We start from the raw sequence: 13,238 nt of genomic DNA on the forward strand, positions 1-13,238 counted from the left end.
GAAGGCATCCCCTACACTCTACAAGTCAACGGAATAAACCAAAGGCTCTTAAGGCCAATGGCACTCCCGAGGGAAGCAAGGATAGAAAATTAAAGTCACAGTCCCAGGATGGTTTTTAGTAATCTTGGCTGGAAGTAGTCACAGAAAGCAAGGCAAAGGACATCCAAAGGGATGGTGATAGGGTTATACTTGACTTTTATTTTCTCCCAACTTTTTAAAAAAATCTTTTCTTGATTTTCCACAATGTTCATTAGTTAGTTTCATAACCAGAATACAATCTTAAACATAGAGCTGTATTGCAAACGTGTTACCAGGGTAGGGAGACACATTCATCAGTGTCAGCAGGGAAGAAATATTTAGCATCGGTTTGTTTATCCGGGATAAGGGCTTAAAGTGTGTGGAGCACAGGACATACAAATTTTGGTGCCAGAGGAAGTGGGCTATGAAGATCTGGAATAGATGATACAACTGACCCTTCACCAACACAGAAATTAGGAGCACTGACAGCACCCCCCCCCCCACACACACACACAGTATCAAAAATATGTATATAACTTTTGATTCCCCCCACAACTTAACTACTCATAGCCTGCTGTTGACCAGAAGCCTTACTGGTAACATAAACAATCGATTAACACATATTTTGTGTATTACATGTAGTATATACTGTATCCTTAAAATAAAGTAAGCTAGAGAAAAGACAGTGTTATTAAGAAAATCATACAGAAGAGGAAATACATGTACAGTACTCTTCTGTACAAAGTCCAAGTAAAAGTGGATGTACGCATTTCAAACCCATGCTGTTCCAGGTCAGCCATACTTCCCAGGGAAAAGAAACTGGGAGAAGTAGGAGGGTTCTGGATACTCTAGAAACCTGCATTGTGATAATGATTTTGAGAGAGAGAAAGAATGATCCCAATTCTGGATATGCATCTCAGCCAAGGAAAATTCTAAGAACCTCAAACTTAGGACCCAAAGATAAGAAATATCCAAAGTTACCATCTGCAAAGGGATCCATATAAATCAGGAAAACCAGATTTATAGTCCAAAAATACCTGGTCAGCACCCAGAGCATAAACTATAACCACAGCCATTTGATGTTGGCCCTCATTTCCATTTTCATTTCCTGCTCCCACGGAGTGGGGGGGGGGGGGGGGGAGGGGGGGGGCTGATCCTTGCAAACTACATTTCCCAGGTGCCCTTGCCAGCTGGCTTCCCGAAGAGGAAACTGGAGGGTCAGAGAAGGGAGAAGCCAGAGTATTTCTCTCCTTCCCCCACTCAGCTTCTGGTGGCAGCTCCCAAATGAAACTACATCTCCTCCACGAGCCCACCTTTTGCCAGGTGGACTGGGCTGGATTGGGCTTTTGAAGGCTGCCTCTCTCCTTAGCCCCTCCATCCAAGCTAGGTTGTCAATCTCTAGCTTGTCATGCCATCCCTTATTTAGCTTTTCAATTCTTCCAACACCTTTGTGATTGCTTCCCTATATTAAATTCCCTGTATTGAACTATCTGGCATGAATGAGCTCTGTTTCCTGCCTAGGCCCTGCTAAAATAATCTACTAACTTACATCATTTTAGCCTAGTGTGCTAAAATAATCTACTAATCTACATCACTCCAGACTCTGATTACTCAATTTAAAGCAGCCCTGAAAACTTACACTTAGCTCATATTGATAGAATCAGTCAGAATTGCTTTCCAAACACAAACACGCTATTATTTTATTGGACAATTAATAAAGGTAAATTATTTTTAAAGAAGAGAAAGAGATGACCCAAATTAAAAGTTACCACTTACCTATAATTCAAACATCCTGCAATAATATCCCTACTAACAATTTGTTACATTTACTTTCAACCTATTATGTTATTGCATATATACCTTGCCATATATCATTACTTTATTTAATTTTTTTAATGCTCATTTATTTTTGAAAGAGAAAGAGAGAGCACAAGCAGGGGAGGGACAGAGAGAGAGAGAGAGGGAGACACAGAATCCGAAGCAGGCTCCAGGCTCTGAGCTGTCAGCACAGAGCCCGACAAGGGGCTCGAACTCACGAGCCTTCAAGCCGTGAGAGATCACGACCTGAGCCAAAGTCAGAACCTTAACCGACTGAGCCACCCAGGTGCCCCTATATATAGCATTACTTTAAAATATAATTTGTATTAGTGTGTATGTATTTTTAGAAATATCTACAGATTTTCATGAATATGAATCTTAAAACTCTCTAGATCTAAGTTCTTTACATTTTTGTGACATGTGGTTTTACTTGAAATTATATTCCTTTCCATAGCAACAAATATACATCGATAGCAACATTAACTAGTAGCATCAAATTCAAATGCATTGTATGCCATCACCTGGGTAGACCATGATTTATCCCCTCAACGCTCATTGTTGGACACTTAAATGTTTTTCACTATTATTACTACTGTTGTGATAAGAATCCTCATGGATAAATCTTTTCATCCTTGCTGAAAAATTTCCTGGGTAAAAGTACAATTGCCGGGCATGAGCGTAATGTGTTTTTAAGGCTACATATACACATGGCTAAACTGCCCTCCAGAAACCTGTAAAGATGGTGATTCTTGGATGTCGTGTGTACTTTTAATTGTGCTAATATCAAATAGTGTTGGTAAACGTCCTGACAACCGGCACTCCCTCATTCAATGCCATTATTACTGCTGGCTTATTATAATTGTAATTAAATAATAGTCGCTTCCTGAGCGACTATTGTGAAAATCGCTTCCTGAGAATTCACTGGAATGATGACATAATTGCAGGGATTTGGGGGCTGGATCTTGTCCTGCTAAAGTTTTGTGTCAAGTGGAGGGGACAACTTGACTTTACTGCTATAAATTGGTCAGCACCAGCCCTAATCAATACAAATTTTCTTCTACAGGCAACTGTCAGTAGGCAACATTTGGAGAGGGAGGGGAATGTGTGAAATTTGGACAGTATCATATTTGCTTCTTGAGGGGAGTAAAACTTGAGACATTTAAGAGAATGATGTGTAAACAATTGTGACTTCAAACAGGGTTTCAATCTCGTATTTTCAAATTATCGGGCAGGGAAGTTTGAGTGTGTTTGGTTTTTCATTGTTCATAAATATTTTTAATTTACAATATCTTTTAAGAAAGTTACTTTGGGGGGCGCCTGGGTGGCGCAGTCGGTTAAGCGTCCGACTTCAGCCAGGTCACGATCTCGCGGTCTGTGAGTTCGAGCCCCGCGTCGGGCTCTGGGCTGATGGCTCGGAGCCTGGAGCCTGTTTCCGATTCTGTGTCTCCCTCTCTCTCTGCCCCTCCCCCGTTCATGCTCTGTCTCTCTCTGTCCCAAAAAATAAATAAAAAACGTTGAAAAAAAAAATTAAAAAAAAAAAGAAAGTTACTTTGGTCCCACAGGGAAGAGTTATAGAAGGTTCAGAAAAAGAGAGGAATTAGGAAGATAGGTAACAATGACTTCAAACTTTGATCTCAACACGGCCAATCTCATTGGTTTCACTGCGAAATGCAACAAAATGGATGTCATCTGATGTTGATCACACAAGAGGGGAAGGGAAGGGAAAAGAGGATGAGTTCTAGGTAAAACAATTCTTAAATTTTTTTTAATGTTTATTTATTTTTGAAGGAAAGACAGAGTGTGAGTGGGGTAGGGGCAGAGAGAGAGGGAGACACAGAATCTGAAGCAGGCTCCGGGCTCTGAGCTGTCAGCACAGAGCCTGACGTGGGGCTTGAACTCATGAACCATGAGATCATGATCTCTGAGCTGAAGTTGCGGCACTTAACCCACTGAGCCACCCAGGTGCCCCTAGTTAAAATAATTCTATCTATTGACGGGCTTGGCACACCCAAGGGAAGACATTTTTCAGATAGAAATCTTATGGTTGTGGGTAACAGAAAATCTAATTCAAGCTGGCTTAAATAATAAAGGAAATGTTCATGAAAAGCCTAGTAAAGCCTGATTAGTTCAACAAGGCACCAGGGAACAAGTTTTTCTTTGACTCTCCTGTCTTCCCCCACATCCTCTTCAACTAGAGGCAGGTGCTCCTCATGGGCACAAAATGGCTGCCAGCAACTCCCACAGATCATCTGCTCCTCCAATTATAGTCAATGAGGAAAGAGGACTTCTCCGCCTGTGGTTCCTTAGAGGATCTAGGAACCATGCTTTCTAGAAGCCCCTGGCAAATGTCTGCATGCATCTCATTTGCCCAAACCACATCACATGACCATTCCTTAACCAGTCACAGTGATGGGGGATGGGCTGTGCTGTTTGGCTTCAGCCACTCAGGACCACCCCTGCTGCAAGTGCCCCATGGGAGGGGGGGTGGGCAAATGGTCTAGTGAGGGAGCTAGTATCACAAGGGAGAGTACTACATATTGTAACGTGACTTCCCAAAGAACTCAGACATCTCCGTATGTCAATATATATATTTCCATCCTTATACCGTCATCACATTTAATTGCTGTATACTATTCCATTGTTTAGATGCACCATAATTATTTGACCTGTCTTCTACTGTGAAGACAAATAGGGAGTTGCCGTGAGTTTCCTCTTACAAGCAGCATCCCAGTGAGTGGTTTTGCTGATGGATCTCCGTGCCCATGCAGGGATATTCCCACAGGACGCCTGACAACAGAAGGATCATTATACCCTGAGGCAAGCACACTGTGGCAGCATTTAGGGTGCGCTGACACATCACCCTTCAGAAAAGTCACCACAACGTATTCTTCCACCAGCTTCATTGAAACCACCCATTTTCCCATAATGTCTTGGCACTTCCTTTGGTTAAAAAAAAAAAAAAAAAATTAGTACAGCAGGCATTCATTTCCAGGCAGGGTAATCCAGATAATGATCTTGTTGTTCCACTAAACTGGGGCTGAGAAAAGTGACTCTTATATTAGAATACAGTTAATTTAACACTCTTCTTTACATTGACCTGGTATCCACCTCTGAGTAATGAATTTAAGTCTTATGAGGTTTCCCTTATGGCTAGGCAAGGCCAATGATTACCGGAAAGGCAAAGAAAAACCCATAAACAATCACCTGGTTAATTCACTCATAAAACCCTGCTATAGGGGCGGCGAGGGGGAAAAAGTACCATTGACAAGATTCACTTCTCCAAATCAGCTGCCTACACTGCCAACAATGATTATTAACATTTCATTCTTTGCTTTGCTTTGAGTATAATGTTAATATCAAGAGCCTCCATTTATCAAAGGCTTGCTACGAGTCAGGAATTTGGCGATGAATTGTCCCAAGGTAAGAATTATTCCTCCTCTCTTCTGAGAAAGAGGCCCAGAGAGGTTGAGCAATTTGTCTGAGATCAAACAGCCAGTCACCAGACAGAACCAGGGTAAGAGCTCAGGTCTGCCTATCTCCAAAGCCCTCGTTGCTTCCGCTGTGCACACGGCCCCTCTCTGGTGTAGAGGAGGTCACTGTGCTGCCCAGGACCCCTTCCAACCTGGTCAGAGATCTTGGATGAATGCCTGAGCCTCCTGCAGCCTGGCTCCATTCGTAACGGTGCACTAACACTTTTTTCTTTCACTTCTTGGCTTCCCATCAGGTCCCAGACAAGCCGATGAAGAGCATCAAGTACATGGACAAGGAAATCATAAACCTCAAAAAAGACCTTGCACGAAGCCGGTGAGTGAGCCCGCAAGGATTAACCCATACATGCCCTGACAGAGATGAGCAGGCTACGGAGCGGTCCCTACGAGTCCTTGCTAAATCCCAAGGTCCCCAACACTAAACATTAAGCAGAAGACTTGCAGGAGGGTGTCCTTTGGCTGGACTTTCCAGAGAGTATCTTTACTGGACTAACCTCTCCACTAGCTGCCAATCACTGCCTAGAATTCCCTTTGCGTTCCTTCCTGGACCTGAATCCAACTCAAGACAGTTCCCATGTGCTCCAGAAAAATCTCTCCTTTTACTCCAGACGCACATCATGGTTGCCCAGAGTCAGACAGACCTGGTCTCAAACACTGGCCCTGCTACCTGGCAGCTGGTAACGTGGCAGAACCTATTGAACCTCCCCGAGTCTCTGTGTCCTCATCTGTAAAATGAATATGATATGAGGTTGTTAGAAGGACTGGGTGAAATAAAACAGCTAAAGTGCCCCTTGTGTGGCCTTTAACACAGTGCCATCCCTATCCAACCTCCCACCCCACCCAACCCCTTCCTGTAAAATAGCATGAGCAAACTGAGGTCTAACCCTATCTTAGTCATCTCTGGACGGTGAGCTGGGCTTTTTCTCCCTCTCACCTCTTAACTCTGTCCTGGGACCTGCAACGTTCCAAGGTGGGATCATAAATGGGACTTTTGGCAAAACACCTCAAGGCACGGGAAGAGGTGGAGACTCTCTGAGCACAAAACACGTAAAGATGTGCTGAGAGGGGGGTCATACAGGCAGTGTGGAAGGCCCGTTTATCTTCTGTGTCTCCCACTCTGAGCCAGACCACAATGCAAGTCAGGGCAACACATTCTCGTTCTTCACCTCCCTCACCCGGAAGCTCCCTCTGTCTCTACTGCCCATCTGCGTCTCCACACCTTCCCCGTCCAGGAGCACAGCTGATGGTACTGGATGCAAGAGCCCAAGAGGGGGCTGCAAGGTGTGGGCATGAAAGGTGGGGAGGAAGAATGGCATGAAGGGACGAAGGCCCATCAACACCCCCTGTCCGGGAGAAACGTTAATTGCAAGCTGTGCATGTAATTTTAAATTTTTGAATAGCCACACTACTATTGAAAAGTAAAAAGAGACAGGTGAAAGTAATTCTAATACCATATTCTGTTTAACCCAACATAGCCGAAGTGTTATCAATCATGTAATCAATATAAAACATATTGATGAAATACTCTATTCCATTCTTCATACGTGATGAAAAGTGACAAAGTGATACAAAATGAGCAGTGATGAATTACACTCAGGGCACACATCAGTTTGGACCAACCACCTTTCAGGTGCTCAGTAGTTACTATGGACTGAATTGCACACCACCCCCCGATGCACATGTTGAAGCCCTAACCCCCAATGACTATATGTGGAGATAGGACCACTAAAGAGGTAATTAAGGTTAAGTGGGGGTTCATAAAGGTGGGCCCCTGAATCAACAGGCCTGGTGTCCTTATCAGAAGAGGAAGAGACATCATCAGGAAGGTACTGTCTGAAAGCCAAGGAGAGAGCCCTCAGGAGACACCAACCCTACTGACACTTGACCTTGAACTTCCAGGCTCCAAAACTAAGAAAACAAATGTCTGTTGTTTGAGCCATTCAGGCTGTGGTATTCTGTGATGGCAGCCTAAGCAGACTAATAGTCAATGTCGAGGTAATCCTGCAGAGAATGTCCCCAGCTCGAGAGCGGATGGACCTCAGTCTCACAAGCTTGTGTAGAGCTGAGAGCAGGGATGGCATGTGAACTTGGGTCTCAGAATTGAGGGCTGAGACCCACAAGGACTCCTCCATTACTTGTGGACATACTGGCCTCTAGAGTATTTGAACCCAGGCTCGAGAGGGCTTTTGAGGCTCAGGCCCTGGGAACCTTGGGGGGAGTAGTGTCAGAAAGTCAAGAGCTACCTGAATGGGGGCAGCAAAGAAAGAGGCTCGTGTAGCTGAGAAAGAACGCCTCAACCGGGATCTGTACTCTGCTCCACGGCCATGCCTGGAGGACATTCCAGGCTTCAGAAGGAATGGTGCAGCACAGAATTTGGATCAGAGGTGAAGTTCAAAATACAGAACCATCTGTATGTCATGGGCACCAAACAATCGGAACAGACACCGGCCATATACAACCATTGTAACCAGGTTGGTTCTTACCAGCTGAATATTATCAATCTTGAGGTAGATGATTCTGACCCAAAGCCTCAGCTGCAAATACATACCAGAATCTTGGGAGCCTGAGAAATGAGAGTTTCCATATTAATCTGTATCCTGTAGACAAACAGCTGATAACTAAAGGTACCAACAGATGGCTTGACCTATGTAAATTCCAGATACCAAGACTCAACCCAGCTCAAGGAGGGCGACAAAGCTGAGCCAGCTCAAACCAGAACTGAATGCGAAATCTTCAGGAAATTTGCAAGCCAGTTATTAGACACAGCTACAGTTTGAAATTCAATGATATGAACTCACAATTAAATGCATCACATTAAAACAAAGGTAATAAATACTCAAAACCCATCACTTCCTAATGATGCCATACATTTCACTCTTCTCTGTGCTCTTGACGTTATTCCTGGTTACAGTATCTGTTTGGTGGAAATGTTGTAGAACAGGAGCGGCTGCAGGCAAATGTCTGCCCAGCTCTACATTCACTGACATCACGTCGGTAGCTCAAAATCAGCCACAGTGGAAATATTCACGGCACAGAAATCCACAAATGCTACAAATCAGGGCTTATTTGTACCCCCCCTCCCTTCCCCCGCCAAGAGAGATGGTTGTGGAGCATTCACCGGCACATCCCTGGGGACATGCTTCCTCTCCCCCACCAACCAAGGTTGAACTTTGGACTAAGCCAGCAGAACATAGGGGCTTTAGTCAAAAGGTGATAAAGACAGTGGCTTTTCTGCCACCCCTGAGTTGGCAGGCCGAGACTGTCACTCCTGCCAGACGCATTTACCATGGCTCTGAAACTAGCTAGAATTTAACATCCTCACTGGACAGGCTTAGCCTGTCCAAACGCTGGACATGAAAGAGAATGTGGAAAAGGCCACACAGAAAAACCACAAGCAAGAAAACAAGAAACAACAATAAAGTGTTCCACCTGGCCACACTCTCGGATTCCACTGACATTTAAGGAAACAGCGAGTCCCCTTCAGAAGGAAACATCCTGCTTTCCAGGGGAAATCTCCTCCCCAAGAGATGCAAACCCTGTGTGCCCATCTCCCAGTATTAAGTGAGGCGAATTATTAGCAAAGAAGATATTGCCTTTCCCACTTACTGTTTTTCAAACCCACTTCGCCGATTAGACTTTAGCCTACCTTGAACCAAACACCTTGACTACCTCCTAGATTTTTTTTAAAATGTTTATTTATTATTGAGAGACAGAGAGACAGAGCATGAGCACAGGAGGGGCAGAGAGAAGGGGAGACACAGAATCCGAGGCAGGCTCCAGGCTCGGAGCTGTCAGCACAGAGCCCGATGTGGGGCTCGAACCCACGAACCGTGAGATCATGACTTGAGCCGAAGTCGGACGCTTAACCGACAGAGCCACCCAGGCGCCCCGACTACCTCCTAGATTTTTATTTAATACCTCAGCCCTCTTATAATTCAATGACACCATCCCCAGTTTCATGGCCAGTTTAACATGATGCTAGAAAGAATAAAAACCTAACTGCTTTCCTCCTCGCCTGCTCTGCCAGATGTTCGGTGGCACCAGGCAGCCTGCCACGCACTTGCTCGCGGAATCTCTCCTAGTGGAAGCTGACAATCGGGGTGTCCGCATGTGCCCAGTTCTTGGATGACTCATGAAGCCGATAACCTATCTTTCTCCAAAGCTGCTGGTGCTTTTTATTGCAAGTGTTTTAAGGAAAATAAACATCTCTGCAACTACAACTAAAATATTGACCTGGAGCTATGATCTGCCCATGGCGAAGTTTAGTTAGGTGAAGGCAACTGCAAAGACACAGTGAGAAATTACCGCCCTGCCCCCCCCCCCACAAGTTCCCCAGCAGACCCCAGCAGGGTACAGATTATGCAAGTGTTTGAGATTTTGCTTTAGAGCTCCATTTGGTAGACAGCTGAAGCAAGGCAGTTAGAAATAACAAAGGTGGAATTCTGGCAAAGGAAGCAGCTTTTTTTTCTTTGTAAGAGGTTAGGCACTTCTTGGTTCTTCCTCAGTTTTCTGTGGTCACTCATTTTCATCAACAAATATTGAATATCAGGTATCACCAGGGATATGCCAGGCATGACTGGATATACTGGAGACACGGCAGCGAACAAAACATTCAAAATCCCTGTCCTCAGTGAACAAGAGGCAATGGTGTGCATTAAAATGGGGCAAAGACAACAAACAAGTTAGTGAGTGATGAAATAGGATGGAGAAGGGAGTGTTGGTTATATACTATGAGAGTATAAAACAAGGTGATGCAGGGCGCCTGGGTGGCTCTGTCAGTTAAGCATCCAACGTTGGCTCAGGTCATGCTCTCACAGTCTGTGAATTTAAGCCCTGTGTCAGGCTCTGTGCTGACAGCTCGGAGCCTGGAGTCTGCTTTGGATTCTGTGTCTCCCTCTCTCTCTCTCTGCCCCTCCCTATGCTCCTCTATGCCTCCTCTATGCTCTCTTAGAAATAAATAAATATTTTTAAAAATTAAAAAAACAAAACCACCAAGGTGATGCCTATAGCCTGGTGATGGGGAGAAAGCTGCTATTTTATCTAGAGAGGCCAGAGGAGGCTGTTGTGTAAAGGGGGCTCTGTGCCTGACATCTGGATGGTGAGAACCATTCACATAAAGATATAGGAGGAAGGTGGGTGGAGGACAACAGGTGTATTCCAGAGGAAAATAGTGGATGGGAGCCAAAGCTGGAACAAGCTGCAAGTGTTAGAGAAACAGAGAGTAGCCAGTGTGGCTGGAGCTGAGTGAGAGAGGGTGAGAGAAGCAGTCAATGAAATTAGAGAAATGGACCTCGGGCCTCATAGGCCATGGTGAGCATTTGGGTCCTAGTCTAAATGTAATGAGAATCCATTGGAGGGTGCTGAACAAGAGAAGGATATGATCTGATTAAAACAAATTGTTTTAATGTTTATTTATTTTTGAGAGAGAGAGAGAGAGAGAGAGAGAGAGAGAGAGAAAGAAAAAGAGCGAGCCTGAGCAGGGGAGGGGCAGAGAGAGAGGGAGACACAGAACCCGAAGTAGGCTCCAGTCTCTGAGCTGTCAGCACAGAGCCTGACACAAGGCTGGAACCCACAAACCATGAGCTCATGACCTGAGCTGAAGTCAGACACTTAACCAACTGAGCCACCCAGGCGCCCTGGCTATGATCTGATTCTTAAGAGAACATTCCATATGCTGCATAGAGCCCAGTTGAAAGGCTGTAAGAGTTGACAATGAACCGGGGAGAAGTGGGTAGACTCGGGATTTATCTAGAGCCACAGGACTGGCTAATGGATTGGATGTGGGGGACAAGGGAAAGGTAGGGTCAATGTGCTACAATGACTCGTCGATACCTCTGCCTCCTTCACTAGGATATAAGATCTACCATAGCCTAGACTATATCATGTCCACTGTCACAGTTCCCAAGTGTTTGTTGATGGGATGACTTAATTCTTTATGAGGTAACAACGTTTAATAAGGGACATTCACTTTGAGATATGCTTTGTGTCTGGGCTGGTAAGTAGAATGAGTTTTTCCCAACTTTTTTTTTTCCTGGACACAATTAGAGATGAGACTAATAAATTAATTAAAAGTTAGATCCAGGATGGTAGGTAGGCAGCTCGTGTACTCCCACTTCTCTCTCCTGTGTCCAAGGCAGACATCACTAGTGGATCACAGCACTCTTTCAGTCTGAGTCCAGATTTGGTCTTGAAAATCCTCTATGCACAGGCTGTAATTTATTTGCCATCTCAAAAGGAGACTCTGGTGTCTATAATGACACCTTATTAACTCCATTTGAGGGTTGGCATGCAAGAGACCAACAGGAGGAACAGACCTCAACCAAATCCCTTTCTGAACGAGGCTGATTTTTAATCAGTGAATTTAAATAGCTGGAAAAATTATTGTTGACCTCAGACATTCACTGGCGGTTCTCAGCAACTTCTACGTCCCACCATTCAACACCCAGGACCTCCACGTCCACAGCCTGTAACTCAGAACATCTTCATTTACAAGTTCAAGCCTGACTTGGCCCACCAGCCCCTCCCCCTGACTTGAGACTTGCCTCAAAGCCCCAGAATTGTTTCAGAAAAATGGATTTACATGCTGGTCAATGCCTCGGATGCAGGCAAAGTTAAGGCTTCTGAATTGCACCTTATGAATCATTCAAAGAAGCCCTCAGTGCCTCCCCCCCATGTCACATCATCCCCACACCCTGCAGCCAGCGGGTGGACTTTAATGAGTCCCCTACATGTTCCATAAAGGCAAGCACTTGGCCCTGCGTCCTTAGCCCAGAACTGATAAACACAGCCGCGTGCCCAACGGGTAGGTCACCGCTGTGGGCTGGAGGAACCTGGCTCAAGTTAATTGCATTTTTATCATCTTGAATGTGACCCAGAGGCCCTGCCCATTTTTTTCTCTGTTACTGATGTCTTCGTGTGTCTTTGACACCTCTAGTTAACCGTAGATCGAGGGCAAGTTTTCTTCTCTGCTTTTCTTACACCGCTCTCCACTGAGGGTAGATATCTTTTTAATTCTTTTCCTTGTGGCTAGGGCTACCTCAGAGGATCCCACATAAAAATTTAAAAAAAAAGAATTAAAAGACCATGTTTTCAAATCTAAGCATCATAGTAACTTGAACCCTTGAACCTTTGGCTACATAAGGATTCGCACAATACTTTGTTTTCTGAAATTCTTTCCCAGATGACAGGCAATGTGCTCAGTCTTATAGTTAGGCTTGGGGCCTTACATAATACAGTTGGAAGTGCATTAGCTTTGGAGTCAGCGATGGATTCAAATTCCAGCTCTACCAGCAATTAGCTAGGCGTCCATGAACAAATCAGCTCACTTCTCTAGACCTCCGTTTCTTTATCTATGGTATGGGATACAGAGATAACAAGATCTGCTTCACACTGTTGCTGGCATTTGTGAGAACAGAGATGGGTGAGGAATGCAGGAATAAGTCAACAAAAGGTAGTCTTTGTTTTTTAGCTGGTTTTGTGAGATCATCTGAAAATGTTCACAGGCAGTGACAAAAAAGCGTCAACGTTGGAGACAAACAGGCCCAGCCCTGTCCCTTATCTGCTAAGTGGTCTTGCTCTGGTCATTTTACCTCCCTGAACCTCAGTTTCTCATCTGTAGGATGGAATCAATGTCTCCTTCCAGGGATTTCTTTTTTTTTTTTTCAATATATGAAATTTATTGTCAAATTGGTTTCCATACAACACCCAGTGCTCATCCCAAAAGGTGCCCTCCTCAATACCCATCACCCACCCCCCATCAACCACCAGGGATTTCTTTGATGAGAACAAAAGGAGACAAGGTGTATCATATCTTCTATTCCACTTTGTTCCTTCCCTTAGCTCTTCTAATGCTCTGAGAACAGAGATGAGACCAGGGAATTCAGAGTTGCCACTTACAAGCCACATAGTGATGAA

The 13,238-nt window shown here is 44.6% G+C and overlaps 1 protein-coding gene across 1 annotated transcript in view; it reads left to right on the top strand.

Moving 5' to 3' along the window:
* The window catches only part of CCDC60 (coiled-coil domain containing 60), a 162,088-nt gene that overhangs the window by 65,476 nt on the left and 83,374 nt on the right, over window positions 1-13,238 (top strand). The window contains exon 2 of the mRNA XM_019467310.2: window positions 5,561-5,640. Within this exon, the coding sequence (XP_019322855.2) occupies window positions 5,561-5,640 (80 nt within the window). The remainder of the gene's footprint in view (window positions 1-5,560; window positions 5,641-13,238) is intronic.

This window comes from Panthera pardus, unplaced genomic scaffold, assembly GCF_024362965.1.
Source record: "Panthera pardus isolate Hobbes unplaced genomic scaffold, ASM2436296v1 HiC_scaffold_15, whole genome shotgun sequence".
Lineage (NCBI taxonomy): Eukaryota > Metazoa > Chordata > Mammalia > Carnivora > Felidae > Panthera > Panthera pardus.